The 20,692-nt window shown below is 40.6% G+C and overlaps 2 protein-coding genes across 2 annotated transcripts in view; both read left to right on the forward strand.

The window, feature by feature from the left end:
- The window catches only part of LOC308102183 (NACHT, LRR and PYD domains-containing protein 3-like), a 73,875-nt gene extending 68,080 nt beyond the window's left edge, over positions 1–5,795 (forward strand). The window contains 2 exon segments of the mRNA XM_080451785.1: positions 1,369–1,409; positions 4,902–5,795. Of these exon segments, the coding sequence (XP_080307911.1) occupies positions 1,369–1,409; positions 4,902–5,467 (607 nt within the window). The 3' untranslated portion in view covers positions 5,468–5,795.
- Positions 1–20,692, forward strand: part of LOC308102372 (uncharacterized protein) — a 1,220,233-nt gene that overhangs the window by 960,795 nt on the left and 238,746 nt on the right. The window lies entirely within an intron of this gene.

Genomic DNA, 20,692 nt, shown 5'->3' on the forward strand with positions numbered 1-20,692 from the left:
CGAGTTTCGTAAAAAGCGACAGCACGGTTCAGCCAGAACTGCGAAAAGCGGCAGAAGAAGTGACGGAATAAAGGGAATAATAAAACAGGCCCAGAGCTGAGCTCTGGCCCCGTAATAATAATTTCAGGTAGTGGAGACGTTGTGACATTTAGACATTGATTCAATCAATCAATCAAAGTTTATTTATAAAGCACAATTCAGAGACTTAAAGACTTAAGGGGGGGGGGGGGGGGGAGCAGAGATGCATATAAATACATTTATTTAAAAGAAATACAAATAATTCAAAAGAACAAGTAAAACAGAAGAGAAATGCAGCTAAGTAAAATCAATGCTAAAAAGATGTGTTATATATAAGATTTATTATAAAAATGTCCACAGATTCATAGACCCTCAGATCCCCCGGCAGGCTGTTCCAAAGCGTGGGACCATAATAGCTAAAAGCTGCTCCTCCATACTTTTTAGTTTTAGTCTGTAGAATGTGTAGGAGACCAGCGCTAGAGGATCTTACAGTACGTTTTAACAGCGGGCGACTCTCCGGACGATCGCCGGACGACATCGTCCAAAAGATAAATTAAATCCATCTTTTCAGATCAACATTGTCCCCCCGCCCACTTTGCCAGTAGTTGCCGGCTCTTCATAGACATATAATGCACTTCTGGAAAAACACTATCCTGAATCGCCCGCTGTTAAAACGCACCGTAAGGGCCCTGCCGGGCACTGAGGAAGCATTGCTGACAAGTAGGAAGGTGCATTCCCATTAAATGACTTCAAAACCACTAAAATGATCTTAAAATCTATTCTAAAACTGACAGGCAGCCAATGCAGGGACTTTAAAATAGGTGTAATGTGTGTCTGTGTTTGGTCTTTGTTCAGTTCAGTTTCATTTTCAGCTCCTTTGGACAAGTATACAAAATACAAAATATATATATATATATAAAAATATATATGTACATGCAGTCAATTCATTTGGTTAATATATTACACTAGTATTCATAATAATAATAGTATCAATCATAACAGTTGTCCAAGTCCCTGAAAAAGGGTTTGGGAGAAGCCTTAAGCTTGTCGAGCCCAACCCTTAATAATTTTCAACGAAAAACAAACAAACAAAATAAAAAAACAAAAACAAAAAACTAAAACTAAAAACAGATCAGAATACAATGAAAATAAATAATAATAACAAAAGAATAACAATAATATTATTATTTATTTTGTTTTCTTTTCTCTTTTGTCAACACACGAGCTGCTGCGTTCTGGACAAGTTGTAACAGACCTATAGTTTATTATGTAAGACCAGACAGGAGAGCATTACAGTTATCAAGCCTGCTTGTGATAAAACACTATTCATTGTTGTTCTACTTCCTACAGTTTGAATCATGGAGGAGAACACTGGACACGCCTTAAGAGATGTGAGTATCTGTCTGTCTGTCTGTCTGTCTGTCTGTCTGTCTGTCTGTCTGTCTGTCTGTCTGTCTGTCTGTCTGTCACATTAACATGTTATGCATTGTTTTATACTCCGTTGGCCCCTCCCTCCCTGTAGTCAACTAACTAAGTACATTTACTCAAGTACTGTACTTGAATACAATTTTGAGGTTGTTTGTTTTTTTACTTCACTGGAGTATTTCCAATTTTCAGTTATTTTACTTCTACTCCACTACATCTCAGAGGCAAATATTGTACTTTTACTCCACTACAATTATTTGAAAACTTTAGTTACTATAGTTACTTTGTAGATGCAGATTATTATTACAAAACATACATTAACCACTTCAGCCCTATATACATTTCGGCCATTTGAAAATAGTCGATCCACAAGCTCACAATGCGTTGTGATGCGATGCATTGTGAGCTTGTAGATCTACTATTTTCAAAAAAATATATATATACATTTCATACATTTGAAAACTTTTGAAATTGGGCATTCTTTATGATGAGTACTTTTACTTTTGGTACTTTAAGTACATTTTGATATCAATACTTTTGTACTTTTACTCAAGTCAATTTTAAATTACGGACTTCTACTTGTAACAGGTTATTTCTACATTGCAGTATTGATACTTTTACTTGCTCAGGGACAAATTTCATTTCATCGACATATTTGCTGGCCTGGCCTGGAATCGTCGCGGGCTCACTAACCACTCAGCTATGGCCGCCCCTATATATATATAATAATATTTTTTAATCATAATATTCCTTGTCCTGAAAACCAGTGGTGGACAAAGTATTTACTCAAGTAAATACTCTAGTATTGAAAAGTATTAACTACTATAACAGCACTTTTTGTTTATAAATAAATGTGATGCGTTGTGAGCTTATAGATCTGATACTTTCACTATATTTGAAATAGAGCTTAAGTGGTTAACCCATTAAGACCTGAGGCTGATTCTACAAATGTCTTATAAATCCTGGTTCTCAAACCTTTTCATGTCGAGGACCCCCAACATTATATGTATTTGGCCGTGGACCCCCTTCACAAAATATTTAGTTCCAGGGACCGCCAGAAGCAAAGATTTGAGTTAAAAACATTAACTTAACTTAACTAAAGATACATATATATATTCAAAGATTTGCACACATGTTAAGTTTTTTTTCAAAATAGTAGATCTACAAGCTCATAGCGCGGCACTCGGTGCCGCGCTATGAGCTTAATAAAACATTATTTAATTATTTTTATTTTGTATGTTAAATACTTAAACCCACTTCACTGAATGGAGTCCCTTAGGGCTCTTTTTCCCTCTACACCAAATATGTTCCCTGAAAAATATCAGATCTACAAGCTCACAACCACACATGGTTCCTCAAAGAACCTTATTTGCAGGGGTGCACATAACTTTTTAGGTCTAGTACTCAGAAGAGCACCTGGAGATGTGACTTGGTGCGCACAAAATAAATGGTCCCGTGCCGTTTTGTCAACGGGGGGGGGGGATTCAGCACGGTGCCCACCGGACAGTTTTGTCAACGGGGGGGGGGGGGGGGGGGGGGTTGCTGCACGAGAGAAAAGGACGCTCTGCTTCCAAATTCCGCCGATTTTCGCCGTTTCTTTTTCTCTCACGCCGTTTGGTGAAGCCCCCAAGGTTGGTGCCCTGTGCTGCGCTGTTTTTATCCGTCAGATTGGGACGTTCACGGTCATTTTTGCACCATTACGGTGCGTTCATCATCGGTGACGAGTGCCTCTAACAGCCACTGCTGGCTGCGTGCACGCAGCGAGGCAATGCGAGCCGAGGCGATGCGAGACACTCACACAATCACGTGCAGCATGCGTCCTCTCCCTGTCTGTGAGTGTGGCTTCAGGAAGTAAATTCCTAGCCTCGATCTCCAGGCTTTTATTTTTTAGTTTTGCTAAAAAATAAAAGCTTGGAAATTCCTGTCCCAGCTGTTGGTACGCAAAAGCGCCTCGCGTCGTCTGATGTGCCGCGCATTATTTATTTTGGGTGTGCATGCGCACCTGCGCACCAGTTATGTGCACCCCTGCTTATTTGAACCATTAACCACTTAAACCCCTGCATCCCAATGTTTGCCATGTCTTAATACGTGAACATTCATCAGAAATACCAGATCTACAAGCTCACAACGCTTCATGCTACGATGCATTGTGAGCTTGTAGATCTGCTAACAGAGATTTGGAGTGTGGAGGGAAAAAAACTGAGCAGACCAAATATAGAGCCCTGGGACACACCGGTCCATGAAGGGTTAAAGTGTTTAAGGGTTCTCAAAGTGGGGTCCGGGGACCCCCAGGGGTCCTTGGGGGGTTCCAGGGGGTCCCCAGCTAAATGTGTTCATACAGCATCACACTCATTTTAACCCCTTGTTTTCCATATTCTACACGTTGGCTAATGAACCCATTCAGACCTGGAAAGCATCTCTGTGTCATTTTACATTTATCTTTATATTTAGAAACAGCTTTTTCACAAACGTCTAAAACCTCTGATCTCCATATTATAACTTTATGACTTTTAACCTAAGTTAACCCTTTCAGACCGAGAACGCATCTGTGTCATTTTACATTTATTTGGCTATTCAAAAATAGCAGATCTAGAGTGCCGCGCGACGAGCTTGTAGATCTGCTATTGTTTTGAAAAATCGTGAAAATGTGTTCACATCTTTGAATATATATTTTTCCATAGCAGACATTTTTTACTCTGTTAAGACTTCTGGGGGTCCCTGGAACCAAATATTTTGAGGTGGGGGTCCGCGGCCAAAATTCATATAATTGTGGGGGTCCTTGACAAAGTTTGAGAACCACTGATATAGAAACATTTTTTTTTTCAAAAACCTGTTAGGATTTAGAAGACATTTGTAGAAGCAAAGATTTTAGTTACAAATGTTTTCTTTGAAAAATATATATATTCAAATATTTGCTCAAATTTTCAAGATTTTTCAAAAATAGCAGATCTACAAGCTCATGGCGTGGCACTCGGTGCCGCACCATGAGCTTTTTGAATAGCCCAAAGAAACCTAAAAAGACACAGATTCTTACCCGGTCTGAAAGGGTTAACGTCCTACTTGATCATACTACAGCGTCACACAAAAGCATCAAAAGTATCAGATCTACAAGCTCGAATCGCGGCGTGAAGCGACGCGTTTTGATCTTGTAGATCTGATACTTTTGATGCTTTTGAATTTGAATCCTGAAAAGTACCAGTTTTGGAACATATGAGGTTTCCACCTGAATCAGCCTCAGGTCTATACTGTATGTGTTACAAATAGCAGATCTACAAGCTGTGTGTGTGTGTGTGTGTGTGTGTGTGTGTGTGTGTGTGTGTGTGTGTGTGTGTGTGTGTGTGTGTGTGTGTGTGTGTGTGTGTGTGTGTGTGTGTGTGTGTGTGTGTGTGTGTGTGTGTGTGTGTGTGTGTCACACAGTGAATGATGTTTTTAATTTACTGTATTTTTATTCTCATCAGATTTCTCTCATCTCACTCTGGACACAAACACAGCACAGAGAAGACTCTCTCTGTCTGAGAACAACATGAAGGCGACACGGATGGAAGAGAGTCAGCGTCCTCCTGATCATCCTGACAGGTTTGATAGAAAGGTCCAGGTTCTGTGTTCAGAGGGTCTGACTGGACGCTGTTACTGGGAGGTAGAGTGGAGTGGATGGGTTGAGATAGCAGTGACTTACAGAGGAATCAACAGGAAAGGAGAGGGTGATGACTGTCAGCTTGGATTCAATGACAAGTCCTGGAGTCTGACCTGTAGAGATGGTCACCATGGTAACAGATACTTTGTCACACACAATAGTAAGGACACTTTCCTTCCTGTCCGTCCCTCTGACTCCTCCAACAGAGTAGCAGTGTATCTAGACTGTTCTGCAGGGTCTCTGTCTTTTTACAGAGTGTTAGAGGACACTCTGACACACCTTTACACCTTACAGAACACATTCACTGAACCTCTCTATGCTGGGTTTGGGGTTTATTCTGTCTCCTCCTCTGTGTCTCTGTGTGAGGACAGACAGGGTGATGTATCATAATGTAATAATCAGGAACAGGTGTGGTGGGGGGGGGAGGCTCTGTGTGTCTAACACATTTAAACATGAATATTGTATAGATGTATAGATCCATGAATTCAGTGGTTCTCAATTTGGGGCCCGGGAACCCCCAGGGGTCCTTGAGGGGGTTCCACGGGGTCCTCAGGGACATTCATGTATATAGCATCAAAATCAGTGTAACCACCTTAACCATAATTATATACATTGAACTCTTTGAAAATAGCAGATCTACAAGCTCACTACGAGTCGCGTCGCGTTCCTATACCCGGAACATCAACTGGTTGGTCCAGGCTTTTATTTTTTAGCAAAAATAAAAAATAAAAGCTAAAAATATGATTATTTTGGGGGGTCCCCAGTTCAAATATGATTATTTTGGGGGATCTCCAGTTCAAATATGATTAATTTGGGGGGTCCTCAGTTCAAATATGATTATTTTGGGGGGTCTCCACCTATAAAAGTGTGAGAATCTCTGGTCTAGAACATTTAAACATGAATATTGTAAAGTTCTATTAAAAATGGGTTTTGTAAATCATTGTATTTTACCTTTAAAATGTCATTTCATTTAATTATCTTCATTAAAATGAAACCAATGCTATTGTATCTACATTGAGCTGATGTTACATTCATTAATACTATTGTGTTAATAAAAACTACAAGAAAGATAAACATTAGGATGTCATTTATTTACAGTGTACTGAGATAACACACACACACACACACACACACACACACACACACACACACACACACACACACACACACACACACACACACACACACACACACACACACACACACACACACACACACACACACACACGTTTGTATTACTGTATTGTGAGAACATCAACATGATATGACATTTTATGAATTCCATATAAATTAGCTTTTTGTCATTTTTAAGCTCACAGCCAGGGGCGGATTTAGGGATCTGGAGGCCCTTGGAACAGAAGTGTATTATTTGTTTGCTATTGATTTGTCAGTTATTTAGTCTGGCTTAAATATAAAGTAACTAAGTTAAACACCTGCCGATCCTGTTGTTTTTCCTTTTAGTTAATTATTATCCTTTCAAAGTAAAAGGCCGATTGTTACAAATGGCATTTTAAAAAGAGATAAGAGGTGTCTGCCTGACAGTATATGTAATGTGGCCCCCTGGAGTGAGTGTGTAAATATAGTGGCCCTCTACATCATTAAACAGACAGTATAATGTGGCCCCCTGGAGTGAGTGTGTAAATATAGTGGCCCTCTACATCATTTGAAAATAGCCGATCTACAAGCTCACAATGTGTTGCATTGTGTGCTTGTAGATCTGCTATTTTCAAAAGATTTTCATACATTTGAAATGTAGTGTATTTTGCACAAGCATGACAATATAGTTGAAAGGAAGTAGAAAGGCCCAGACCAGTAATGTTCCTCAAGTCGATTTATTGGACAACAAGAACGAAATTACAAAAGTCATATTCTACCAGAGGTGCTGTGTGTGTGTGTGTGTGTGTGTGTGTGTGTGATTGTTTTCATAGACCTGATTACTTGTTTTTCGGATTGCTTGTTTCTCGCCAAACCTTGCAACATTGGACAGAATCAGAATCAGTTTTATTGTCACATCACAGGTTTACAAGGTAAAGAAGTGGGTGAAATTCGTTTTTGTACATCGTTCCCATCGCAACGTTAATTTCCATAGAAAGAAGAGGGGGGGGGGAGAAGAAGAGGGGGTGGGGGGCAAGTGGGAAGGAGATCAAGACAAGAGAGCAACAGAAGGCCAGACAAGTTATCTACATATTTACAAAGTACCTGGTTGAAAGGACGCAACGGTAAACGCTAATAATGTTTATTATATAAGTGGTGGCAACATTTTTAGACACCACATGGGTCTTCCCAACAATAGCGAAGATTTAAGTCAGTGTGAACATGGCCAAATAATAACTTAATAGCCAAAGTAGGTCTATTGAAGCACGCTAGCATTTAGGCTAACTTTGTTCCCTGAGGCAGCAGTTGGCAGTGTGCAACTGTTGCAGTGTGAATGAGGGGAGCGGAGGGCGGTTACTGCGGAGGACGGGCCACCTCCCCATTGGCTTAAAGGAGTGAAGGACAGCCATGACAGCCAATGATGAATAGGTGGCGACTTGGTGTCGACTTGGTGTCGAATGATGATGATTAGTCTGACTGTTTATAGACTCAGGCGCTCTTCGAGCACCTGGTAAAAACAGAGTACAGAGCACAGGAGTCAGCCTTGCTGCTACATGGTGTGGCCGGAACAGAACAGAGAGCAAGAAGAAGAAGGAGGGACGGTTTATTTGTCCTCACAGTATTTATATGCAGACTTCACATGTGTGTGTATGTGTGTGTATATACTTGCATACATTGACTTTGTGTGTGTTGGATGTGCACAGAGCTAGGTGTGTGTGCTACATCTCTTGTGTGTGTGTGTGTGTGTGTGTGTGTGTGTGTGTGTGTGTGTGTGTGTGTGTGTGTGTGTGTGTGTGTGTGTGTGTGTGTGTGTGTGTGTCCATTGTGCAGAAGAACAACAACCCAAGATCCTAGAGGTCAGCTAAGGTCAGATGCCCTCTGGGAAGCATCCTTTGTACTGGACATCTAGTGTTAGAGCAACCACTCTGGAATGTGCACTGTAGACCACTCAGTATCCAAACTATGTCTGTGTGTGTGTGTGTGTGTGTGTGTGTGTGTGTGTGTGTGTGTGTGTGTGTGTGTGTGTGTTCAAATTGGCTCTATAAGTCCATAAATGTGTATTATGATACCACATTCCCCCCTACGGAGGGCCCTATTGGTCCTTCGTAAACGTGGGTACAATGAAGAAAATCAAAACACAAGCAAGAAAACCATACTTCAAAAACATACTCCTCAAAAAGACAGAACTCATCACACCACAACATCAACATCTTCTTGGCCCCCCTTGATAGACAGATTACTGGGACACAATCAGACCAACATAAAAACAGGCATTAAGATTACACAGTATTGTCATAAGGTGATTCACATTATATTTAAAGTAAAAATAGTCGGACTGCATAACAAATCAAACAAAATATCAGGAGAAAGAAGCGTGTCGACTCACATCCTGAGGCGTATTTCGTCTGACACAGAAAGGCAACACTGGGACTGACTTACTTCAATCATGCTTAAAATACAACACAACCCAAAACATTTCTACAGCTGACACAGAGATTCATTAACATCAATTCATACACCGAACACCGCTGAGCGTGGTATGGCGGTTATTCTAGATGCATAGAATAAACATAGATACAATCCCCTGTGTGCCAACCAGGCCTGGAATCTCGTCATTTTAGGTGCATTTTGGTGTTGTCATTTTTTGGAGGGCAAAAAAAAAAAACCAAAGCTGCAACCATTTGTGATCATGTTTTAGGTTTATTTCTAGGCTATGTAATGTTATGTAAATGTATTCCACCGTTTGTCTGTCTGTTTTTCTGATTTTATGTTTTGTGTGAGGACTGTGGATGAAAATTAGCATCTTTACTAAATCCGGTGTATTTACGTTCATGTGACGTTCATTAATATGCTCTGTCCTGTCTAAATAAACTAATAAAGTAAAGTAAGTAAGTATTTAATGTGATATTATTCTCCTTCTTCACATGTTGTTGTATGATCATGTGTAGAAGTAATAATAGTTTAATAAATGTATTCTTCACAGTCTGTGGTTGTTCCTGTGTATTGATATTCATAGTGTTATCATGACAAAATGGCCACCGCTCATTGGTTATGTATAATAACTATGTTACAGAACCATAGTACTATATAGGCATATAACGTCACTGTCGGGTGGTGGAAACCTTGTATAGGACTATGTACAAAACCGTTCTTAAAAAGAAATATCAAAAATTGTGAAAATGGCCGATCTACAAGCTCACAACGCATCGTATCTCAACGTGTTGGCCGTTGGGAGTTTGTAGATCTACTATTTTTACTCTTATAGTGCAACACTACTTGTATAATGAAGTAGGGCAGTGGTTTTCATACTTTTTTTTTTTACCTACATTTTTATCCCGCGATTTTTGTAACCCATTTTTTTTTCACACGGTGCCAATTTCCTAAGTGATCCTGGGCGCTACACCAGCCCTACACCAGTCCTACACCAGCCCTACACCAGCCCTACACCAGCCCTACACCAGCCCTACACCAGCCCTACACCAGTCCTACACCAGCCCTACACCAGTCCCCCACAGCCTAGGGAGGCCAGGGCCGAGCTCATGCTTCCTTCAATGCATGAGAGCCAACTGACCTTCTTGTCACCTGACAGGGGAGAGTTTCCCTGGTTAGACGTAGCGCGTGGAAGGAACACGTTATTCCAACCAGTTCCCTTTCCCCTCCATCAGGCGCCCCGGCTGTCATGGGGGACGCGGTATAGCGACCAAGATTACTACATGTTTTTGTGAGGGTATTAACTACCCTAGGAGACACGGGGGGAACATGCAAACTCCACACAGATTAGGCCCTTTCGCCAACCCCACCTAGGGTATGGGCGCTGATGACGCGGAGGAGAAGACACGCCCACAGCGCCCACAGCGTCCCCGGCGGGAATCGAACCCAGGACCTTCTAGCTGTGAGGCGACAGCGCTACCGACTGCGCCACCGTGCCCCGGTTCTCATACTTTTTAACTTAAAGGATCCCCAGTTTAATACGCATTAGGCCACAGAACACCATTTGATTCCATTTGCTATCTCTGGGACCCCAATCTATACTATGACGGGTCCATTTGGTTCAATTTGTTAGTCATGTAACTCCTCAAGGACCCCTGGGGGTCCCCGGACCCCAGTTTGAGAACCACTGAAGTCGGGCATTCATTTATGAAAAAACATAAGAAGTTTAAATATGGAAATACAAGGTTTCTGCCCGACAGTGACAATATACTATATATCGTTGCTGTCCGGCAGGAAGCAGCTAACTCCATGTTTCCGCTTTTATATATATTTTCCCATAAATCAGTGCTATTGTGTGACACATGACCTTTACCACTATTAGTGACACATGACACGTGACACTAGACCACTATTAGTGACACATGACCTTTGACACGATCTAAATGTCTCAATAGAAGAGCAGGGAAAAACTTTGCCGCACCGGCAAACAACTTTGGGTCAAAATGTCCTCTCAGTACAGGGTTGTGTAGCATGGAATGGCCTTCCTCTACGTAGAAGGGATTGTGCTACATTTACATCTTTTAAATTCAATGTGAAAAGATGGTTGCTTGAAAACCAAAGCTGCAACCATTTGTGATCATGTGTTAGGTTTATTTCTAGGCTATGTAATGTTATGTAAATGTATTCCACCGTTTGTCTGTCTGTTTTCTGATTTTATGTTTTGTGTGAGGACTGCGGATGAAAATTAGCATCTTTGCTAAATCCGGTGTATTTACGTTCATGTGACGTTCATTAATATGCTCTGTCCTGTCTAAATAAACAAATAAAGTAAAGTAAGTAAGTATTTAATGTGATATTATTCTCGTTCTTCACATGTTGTTGTATGATCATGTGTAGAAGTAATAATAGTTTAATAAATGTATTCTTCACAGTCTGTGGTTGTTCCTGTGTATTGATATTCATAGTGTTATCATGACAAAATGGCCACCGCTCATTGGTTATGTATAATAACTATGTTACAGAACCATAGTACTATATAGGCATATAACGTTACTGTCGGGTGGTGGAAACCTTGTATAGGACTATGTACAAAACCGTTCTTAACACATCAGGTGCCAGCATTTTTTCATAACAACTTACGTTGGGTGCCAGCATTCTCCCCATTGACTGCGCTTTGCTGTTTAAAGCTCTAGACTCCACGAGGAGCAAATCCATGTAAAAAAAAACATCCATTCATGTTGCGCGATGACCCTGGCTACAGCCTGGAACGATAACATTTCACTCGCGAGTTACAATGGGGGGGGATCGCGCATCGCGCATGACCGGTTTTCCCCACCGGAAACAGATTCGGAGATATAGGTGTTTTAAAGAAGGAAATAGACAGGAAGTGGATGGCAGCCATGTTTTTTTTTCCGGTGATCTATCTGGCCTATCCTTCTCAAGATCACAATGGGTACTCCCAGAGCTGCTCTAGCCCCGCCCGTGTGGAGAAAAACGAAAAAAACAAAAAGACATATTTCACGGTCTGGACCGTGTTCGGCACCGGACCGCTACTCTGCGCAAACACGGTTCAGACCGTGTTTGGCACCCGATGTGTTAAAAAGAAATATCAAAAATTGTGAAAATGGCCTATCTACAAGCTCACAACGCATCGTATCTCAACGTGTTGGCCGTTGGGAGTTTGTAGATCTACTATTTTTACTCTTATAGTGCAACACTACTTGTATAATGAAGTAGGGCAGTGGTTTTCATACTTTTTTTTTTTACCTACATTTTTATCCCGCGATTTTTGTAACCCATTTTTTTTTCACACGGTGCCAATTTCCTAAGTGATCCTGGGACAATATACTATATATCATTGCTGTCCGGCAGGAAGCAGCTAACTCCATGTTTCCGCTTTTATATATATTTTCCCATAAATCAGTGCTATTGTGTGACACATGACCTTTACCACTATTAGTGACACATGACACGTGACACTAGACCACTATTAGTGACACATGACCTTTGACACGATCTAAATGTCTCAATAGAAGAGCAGGGAAAAACTCAGGTCAATTTGGACACGATGGACAATTTCACAAAAAAAATTATCCTCTGCGATAAGATTATTGTGTTTTTATCGCGATACACAATCATTACGATTATCGTCCTATCCAGGCACATCTGAAGCCTCAGAATGCGTTGGCTACATGTGGCTTCTGGTATGAGTATTGTCATGGCAGACTCCTGAACAGTGTAGTTTGGTGCGGATCGGAACAACGGTTCACCTCGCAAGTCCGGATGTTACGGATGTTAAGTCCGCCGTCCACTTTTAATTTTAGGATAGGAGCTGCATGGAGCACACCTTATAAGTACAGTGAGGTTATGCTTCAGTCAACATAAAGCATTAAAACACTATATTTACATAATGGTATAACAGAAAGTAGAAAGTCTTAAATGAAGTGCTAGACATCACAGAGACAACATGGAACAAGTCTGCCTGGTTGCCACAGCAATCTGACCCACGATTCCTAACATCAACCACGTGCGGCTTGGTGATAAAATTAGGATTAAACTCAAGGAGTCTATTAAAGCAGAGAAATGTTCTAATCACTTAAACCCTATTTTATACTTTATTTAAAAATAGTGAAAATAACCGATCTAAGGTCACTCAACCCAGCGCATTGCATTGCGATGCATAGTGAGCTTGTACATCTGCCTATAAAGACATGCACAACATAGGGAAACCAGGATGAAAGCTGTTAGATCTCACTGTCTGTTTCCCTATTTGACAAAACAAAAGTACATTTTAATTTGCCATTGATAGTGTAGACCTCTAATGTCTGCAGGACTATTCTTTCTGCATCCATTTTGATCTGAATTACACTTTTTAAACAACAAACTGTTTGACATCAGTCAGCAGGATGTTCACTGTCTGACTGAAACATCAGTCTAGCTGAACTTTGCAGATCTATATGTGATACAACGATGCCCTCTAGTGGAGGATCTTGGTGACTTTGAGCCAGTATTGCAGTTCGTTGTTGTTTAAGACTGTGGAAGATTCTATAAACACAACATTACATATGAACACATTTAACATTGTCAACAGTATAAAAAACATATACTTCTTAATAACATTACAGAATTAAGTTTTGGTAACACTTTATATGATGTAGGCTATTGTAAACATACTTATAATGCATTATTTTACTCATAGCACATTTGATTTATTTGATTGATTTATTATTTACTGTATAAGCACAAATAATTCATCATAATGCTTTATAAAAAAAATATCACAAAACATGAAGCATTGAATGACATAAGGTTAGATATTAATGCATTAATAATGCTGTATAATTATAGCCTGGTAAACAATCCCGGTCGCGTGAATTCACATCATCACGTCTTCTGCTGACCGGTCTGGTCTGGCCCCGCCCCCAAGCGCTGGGGGGGGTGTAAGTGTAAGTATTCTAATATTATAACTGTCACCAAGTAGATCGGCACAAAGTGAAAACCATTAAATGTTCAAAAAACTACCAGGACTCAAGGCAGGCTTACAGAAAAACAAAGATTTGTAATTGGATCCAGGCCAGGACAACAAAAATGGCAAAAATGTACAACTGAAGAAAATATTGCTTAAAAAACAAACAACTTCAAATGTAGGCTCCCCATGGCAGCCTACTGTACTACTACTACTGAGCCTTTCCCCTTATGGTATATACTCTGAACACTCCTCCCTTTGATTTCTAATCAATCAACCACAATACAACATCAATCCACCCAAGATGCTCCCTGTGTTATCACAAGCTAACAGGATGAACAGGCACCTCCTCAATCAGATCTTCAGGCACCAATCACACAAACTATACAGCTAGGCTTCAGCAGGCCGCTCCCCAATAGCAGCATCTTCCTGTGCAGACAGACATCTTCCAGTCACAACAGAATGTTGCACCAAGTTACACGTTTCAAGCATGCAGTGGTGTTCTCTAGGTTTTTTCGGAGGGATACGATAATCATTCCCTGCACGACATGCGCGTGTTCGTGGAGATACGCTAGTGCATTTTCAATGGATGAAATGGTTAGCAACAATCACACTTTAAAGTGGCACGATGTAACTTTTTCAAATCAATCAAATGTAATGTTGTCCAATCTGTATGGTAGAGTATGTTAATACAATAAGTTATACAATCTGTATGGTAGAGTATGTTAATACAATAACTTATACAATTGGGGTGTTTTTTGTATTTTGTCTCCCTGCTCTTCTATTGAGACATTTACTGTAGATCGTGTCAAAGGTCATGTCTCTTCTAGACACTGGATCTGACACGGATTTTGACCTGATGATGGTCAAGATTCAATGTATCCCCTGAGCAAGCAGGAACTATTAGCTAAATGGTAAAACATTGAAACCAGGGTTCAAATCCGGGATCAAAGAGGAAAGTTATATAGTGCAGCTTTAAGGCATTATAACTGTATTTCTTTTTTTTATTATATATTTTTTTATTAGCTTTTTTCATTTTAAAATACAAGACATACATTACCACAAACAGAGCAGAAGACACAAAACAAAACATAACAAAACATAACATAAGAGAGACAAAAAACAACGACTATACGCCAAGACAAAGGCTCCCACCCACCCTCACCCACCCACCCCTGCCCCGGGGGGAGTAGAATAGATTGTAACTGAACTCATGCAGATAGGAAACAAAGCAAACAATTATATTTAAAAAAAAATAACAAAAAAGTAAGAATGGTGATAACAGAGTAAAGTACAAAGATAAAATAATAATAATAATACTGGCGGGGGATTGCCAATCCCTAATTAAACCATGGTCAAGGAATTAATATACTGAATAAATGGGTCCCAGGTTCTGTAAAAGTTTCCAGACGAACCTCTAACTGTGTGTTTGATTTTCTCCAAATGGAGAAACGCAGACAAGTCCTTTATCCATGAAGACACACTGGGAGGGTTAGGGCTCTTCCAGGGAAGCAATATACTCCGTCTGGCTATGAGGGAAGCAAAGGCAACCACGTCAGCCTGGAATCTGTTAAATCTGCCCGCTACAGGAGACACACCGAAGATGGCCATTAGGGGACAGGGAGTCACAGAGAATCCTAGGACCACACTGAGTGTGTCAAAAAAAGATTTCCAAAAAGAGGCAAGCTTAGGGCAGGAATAAAAAGTGTGTGTGTGTGTGTGTGTGTGTGTGTGTGTGTGTGTGTGTGTGTGTGTGTGTGTGTGTGTGTGTGTGTGTGTGTGTGTGTGTGTGTGTGTGTGTGTGTGTGTGTGTGTGTGTGTGTGTGTGTGTGTGTGTGTGTGTGTGTGTGTGTGTGGTCTGCAGGGGACTGGAGGCACCTGAGACAAGAGTCATTTGTTTCTGGAAATAATCTACTGAGCTTGGCCCTAGTGTAATGGATCCTATGAACCACTTTCAGCTGAATAAGGCACATACGAGCACAGGCACAGGAGGAGTTAATCCTAGACAGTACGTCGGCCCAATATTCCTCCCTCAGCTCGGTTCCAAGTTCACCCCCCCCCCCCCCCCCCCCCCCATGTACCCCTCAACCCAGAGAGAGAAGTTGTCCTAAAGGAGGTAAGAGCACTGTAAATTGATGAAATGTTAAACAGGGAATCTGGTCCAGACATTATGGTCTCTAATAGGGTTTTCTCGGGTAAACTAGGGAAGGGTATAAAACAGGTACTTGCAAAGTTGCGTAGTTGAAAAAATGGTTTTGCATATCCAGTTTAGTAGAGAGATCTCCCAAGGAGCTAAATAAACCATCACTATATAGATCACTGAAAGAGACAAGGCCCTTCTCCTTCCACTTATTGTTGGTCGAATCCAAAGCAGAGGGTAAGAACAGGTGGTTATTATAACAGTAATTTCAATGCATTGTTAAAGGCAGATCAGAATATGTTATTGATGCACTTAGCACTCAACTGTCTGAATAATAGTGAATGTCTTTTCTGAGCTTTGCTCTCAACACTTTCTGTAACATAAGAGATTTAAATAGGTTTAAATAGGATTCATTAATTAATTCTCAGAATTAATTATTCTCATTCATAAATGTTCAGGGTTACATTTGTAAAAGAAAACAAAAAACAGAGGCCTTTTTCTCTACCACTCAAGACCTATATCTTTGTATGACTAATAGCAAAACATAGCAGATCTACAAGCTCACAGCGTGTTGCAATGCGGTGCGCTGCCACCTTGCAGATCAGCTAGTTTAATTTTATTTTGGGACAAAACAAATGTTGGTCAACATTTATTACTAATGTGGACCAACATAGGGATGCCAGAGTTAATATGATTAACATAATTTTTTGTTTTTAAATTGATAAATAGTGATATAAGCAAACATAAATATCTCATCGAACTACTTGCGGATTATACCAGGGTCAGTCCACTTTATGTGGATTATGCGGTCGCCACACACTGACATTTTGCAAATTTTTTTGGCCTTTTTTCTGCCTTTATTGACAGGAAATGGGGAGAGAGATGGGGGGGTCACACACATCAAAGGTCGGGATCGGGAGTCGAACCCACGACATGCTGTCAAACTGGATTACCAGCGTAAAATGGTATGCGCCTGCCTGGACCCCCACATTTTGTACCTTCCCATCCCATGTATAACGCACTGACTTTTTTTGTCTTTTATTGTGCTTTTTTTTTTTTTTTCTCTATAAGCACCTTAACGTCCATAAGTATATCATGCACAGTATACACATTGCTGCTATGCTCAGGCACCTTCGTCATATTTTTTAATCTCAGGTACTAGTGTAAATATGTAGATAACTTGTTTGGCCTTTTTGTTGTTCTCTTGATTGATCTCCTTCCCACTTGCCCCCCGCCTTCTTCCTCCCCCCTCTTCTTTCTATGGAAATAACGTTTTGATGTACGAAAAACGAATTTCACCCACTTTTTTACCTTGTAAACCTGATTCTATTCTACTGTTCTACTGAAGTGCAGTTACCCAACTCGACCACAGGGTGGCATCTCAGTGCAGCATCATGTGGCAAAAAAAGTTATTATAGAAGAGGTATAGAAGAGGAAAAGTACTCACTTGTGACACATGCACACGTTCAGGGAGACCTCCTCTACAACCACACTCTCAGCTAAGCCGGACAGTTGTAAAAGAAAGTGTGGCTGGCCGTCCAGTGAGGTCAGAGGTCAGAAAAGTGCCATTTTCAGACAATAGTGGACACTGGACAGGAGACGGCTCTTTGTGTCATGAAGATGTAAAAAAAAAAGTAAAGAAAAAAAAAACACTTGAATACAGTGAACTTTTAAACCACCTCTTTATTTTGACAATAAACATCTAAGCCTGCAATGCTTCTGACTGCATTGAGCTACATTATGTTCTTATTGTGGGGTTCGGGGACACCCAGAGGTCCTTGAAGGGGTTCCAGGGGGTCCCCAGCAAAATGAGTTAATAATAAATATAGCATCACTTTACATCTTTAATAGCAGTTATTGCTATTTAAAAACGCTATGGCGCTATGCACTCCAGTGAACAATATTTATCCATTTAGATACATTATTAATGTTATTAAAACCGTTTTTTGTTACACAGAAATATAATGTGTGTTGTATAGCTTCGTTTAAATGCTCAATTTCTAGTTTTAATGTGCAAATGAACCGTTTTTCAATGGTTTACTCTAGAAGCTACTCTTATTCTGAAGAGATCGTCCACCGGAAGTCTTCTTGACTTATTGTTGCTAGCGGAACACATCTCGCAGCGAGACCCGACCGTAACGCTCCAGCTGTAAATGCTGCTCATTGTGCTCAACGCTGGAGGAAGAGGGAGAGAATATCCTCGTGAAGAAGCTCTTGGGAAAGTGGATATATTTTTTACTAAACAAGCGTTTTCTGCCACAACTTTCACATGGATATGAAACTATAGATGTCCAGAGCTGACCCCAGTTTACAGTCATTAAGTATTGGGTGAGTACTAGGCAGTGGTGGAAAGTAACTAAGTACATTTACTTAAGTACTGTACTTAAGTACAATTTTGAGGTATTTGTACTTTACTTGAGTATTTCCAATTTCCAATACTTTTACTTCTACTCCACTACATCTCAGAGACAAATATTGTACTTTTACTCCACTACAATTATTTGAAAACTTTAGTTACTAGTTACTTTTCAGATATAAATTATGATATAATGAAACATACATTAACTACTTTAAACCTATTTTAAACCTATGCTATTTGAAAATAGCAGATCTACAAGCTCACAACGCGTCGCATCGCGACGCGTTGTGAGCTTGTAGATCGGCTATTTTCAAATATTTTGTACTTTTACTTTTGGTACTTTAAGTACATTTTGATGCCAATACTTTTGTACTTTTACTCAAGTATTTTTTTTATTCTGGACTTTTACTTGTAACAAAGTATTTTTATATTGCAGTATTGGTACTTTTACTTAAGTAAAGAATTTGAGTACTTTTTCCACCACTGGGCTACACACTGCACACGCAGCGCTACAACTTTTAGTATCACAGCGATGAAACAATGGTTGTAATGTGTATATAATGGAACAATCTTCTACATGTATGTACAGTATCCTGACACTGTAGTCTTTCTGCGGTTGAATGACAGCAGCTGAATCAGACTCGGTGGAAAGAGGAGAAACAGGAACTTAAACATTACATTCACAGACTGTCAGTCACTGGATTATAAAACACTTCTTTATTAAACACTCGGAATATTATGGATCACAAGCGTCCTGGAGGGACTGCTAACACCCGTTTAGCACTTTATATTATAGTTGTGTAGGTCTACTACATGTACGGAGAACTACAGGGGTATTAAACACAGAACTGCAGTGACTGTTTGGGGGAGGCGCCACAGTATACACTCACACTGTGTGTGTGTGTGTGTGTGTGTGTGTGTGTGTGTGTGTGTGTGTGTGTGTGTGTGTAAAGCTAAACATTATTAAACCAGTGTGAACGCAGCTCAGGTGTCAGTCATAATAGCAGCAGTGAGTCATTAAACATGGCATAAGAGAACCAAGCCAAAATAAACAAGAATAAAGATACATAATACTGAGCTGCTGCTGGTACCACATGATCTGCACTGTCTGGATCTCTGAAGGACTGAATAGCCAATAGCCTACAGTCGCATCAATAATACATATAAATGTACAGTGAATATTAATTATTATACCACAGTCACCAGTGAATGAATAGGCTATGTGTAGCCTACATTCTATCATCAGTGAATTATTCACTCGTTTGTATATTCATTCATATAATATACTACTACTGAATTAATTAATATACAAAAGACAAAGTAGTGTTGTTCTCATGGGGTGAAGCTTGGGTGTGGAGAGACTGATAATCTGTTGTTTATATTCATAACTTACTTACTGAGTCATTTGGAAAGCACTGGAAAAGCTTGGACTTGTTTCACTCTATTTATGCATACAGTTGAAACCACTGTAGGCTGTAGAGGCGGGTCTACTATGACACAGATAGAACAAGGGAAAAGTGCGCAGCAGATGCAGGAACCAACCATTTTGAGACTTTGAGACAAACACATTCACCATAATAACTTAACATCTACAACAATATTCAGATGACAACAACAAAACAGAGGGACCAAACGTAATACGTAAGTGTTGTTGTTTGTTTAATAGCCTACTAGAAGTTCTAGAACCACTTGGTTCACACAGAAACCGTTTGTGTTTCTCTAATCCAACCCGAGTCTTCCTCGATCTTATGTCCGTTATTTTTGTGGTTGTTATATGATGTCACCGCCAACATGTAGAAGGCAAGGCGGACCAGAACATACATGTTCACATAGACGTGAATTATTTAGCGGAGCGAGGCGGTTTTTACGGAGCGGCGAGCGTGTTTATGGAAAGGTGCGTAGGAGCATAAACTCTGAGACAGCCGGGGCGCGCACCACATAATTTGAGCGGTAACCGGAAGCCTCGCCCCAAAACACACTCGCCCCCACTTGTTTTCGCAGACCAGCTGTTCTTGTATTTGTTTTACTGAGGATAAGGTTACTTAGAATAGAAATAAGGTTAGGATTAGAATAGGCATAGTCTTACTGAGGTTAAGGTTAGGAATAAGGTTAGGTTTAGGCATAGTTTACTGACGTTACGTTTAGGAATACCAGGCGAAGACCGCCGGAATTACCCCGGGGCGACTGTGTTTTGGGGCGACCGTTTTGGCACTCGTTTGATCTCTCTCTCTCTCTCTCTCTCTCTCTCTCTCTCTCTCTCTCTCTCTCTCTCTCTCTCTCTCTCTCTCTCTTTCTCTCTCTCTCTCTCTCTCTCTCTCTCTCTCTCTCTCTCTCTCTCCCCCCCACTCCTCCCCCCCTCTCTCTCTCTCTCTCTCTCTCTCTCTCTCTCTCTCTCTCTCTCTCTCTCTCTCTCTCTCTCTCTCTCTGTCTCTGTCTCTCTCTCCCCCCCCACTCTCTCTCCCCCCCCACTCCTCTCTCTCTCTCTCTCTCTCTCTCTCTCTCTGTCTCTGTCTCTCTCTCCCCCCCACTCTTCCCCTCTCTCTCTCTCCCCCCCACTCCTCCTCTCTCTCTCTCTCTCTCTCTCTCTCTCTCTCTCTCTCTCTCTCTCTCTCTCTCTCTCTCTCT

Source organism: Gymnoscopelus braueri (assembly GCF_963280865.1).
Source record: "Gymnoscopelus braueri genome assembly, chromosome: 15".
In the NCBI taxonomy this organism is placed as follows: Eukaryota; Metazoa; Chordata; class Actinopteri; order Myctophiformes; family Myctophidae; genus Gymnoscopelus; species Gymnoscopelus braueri.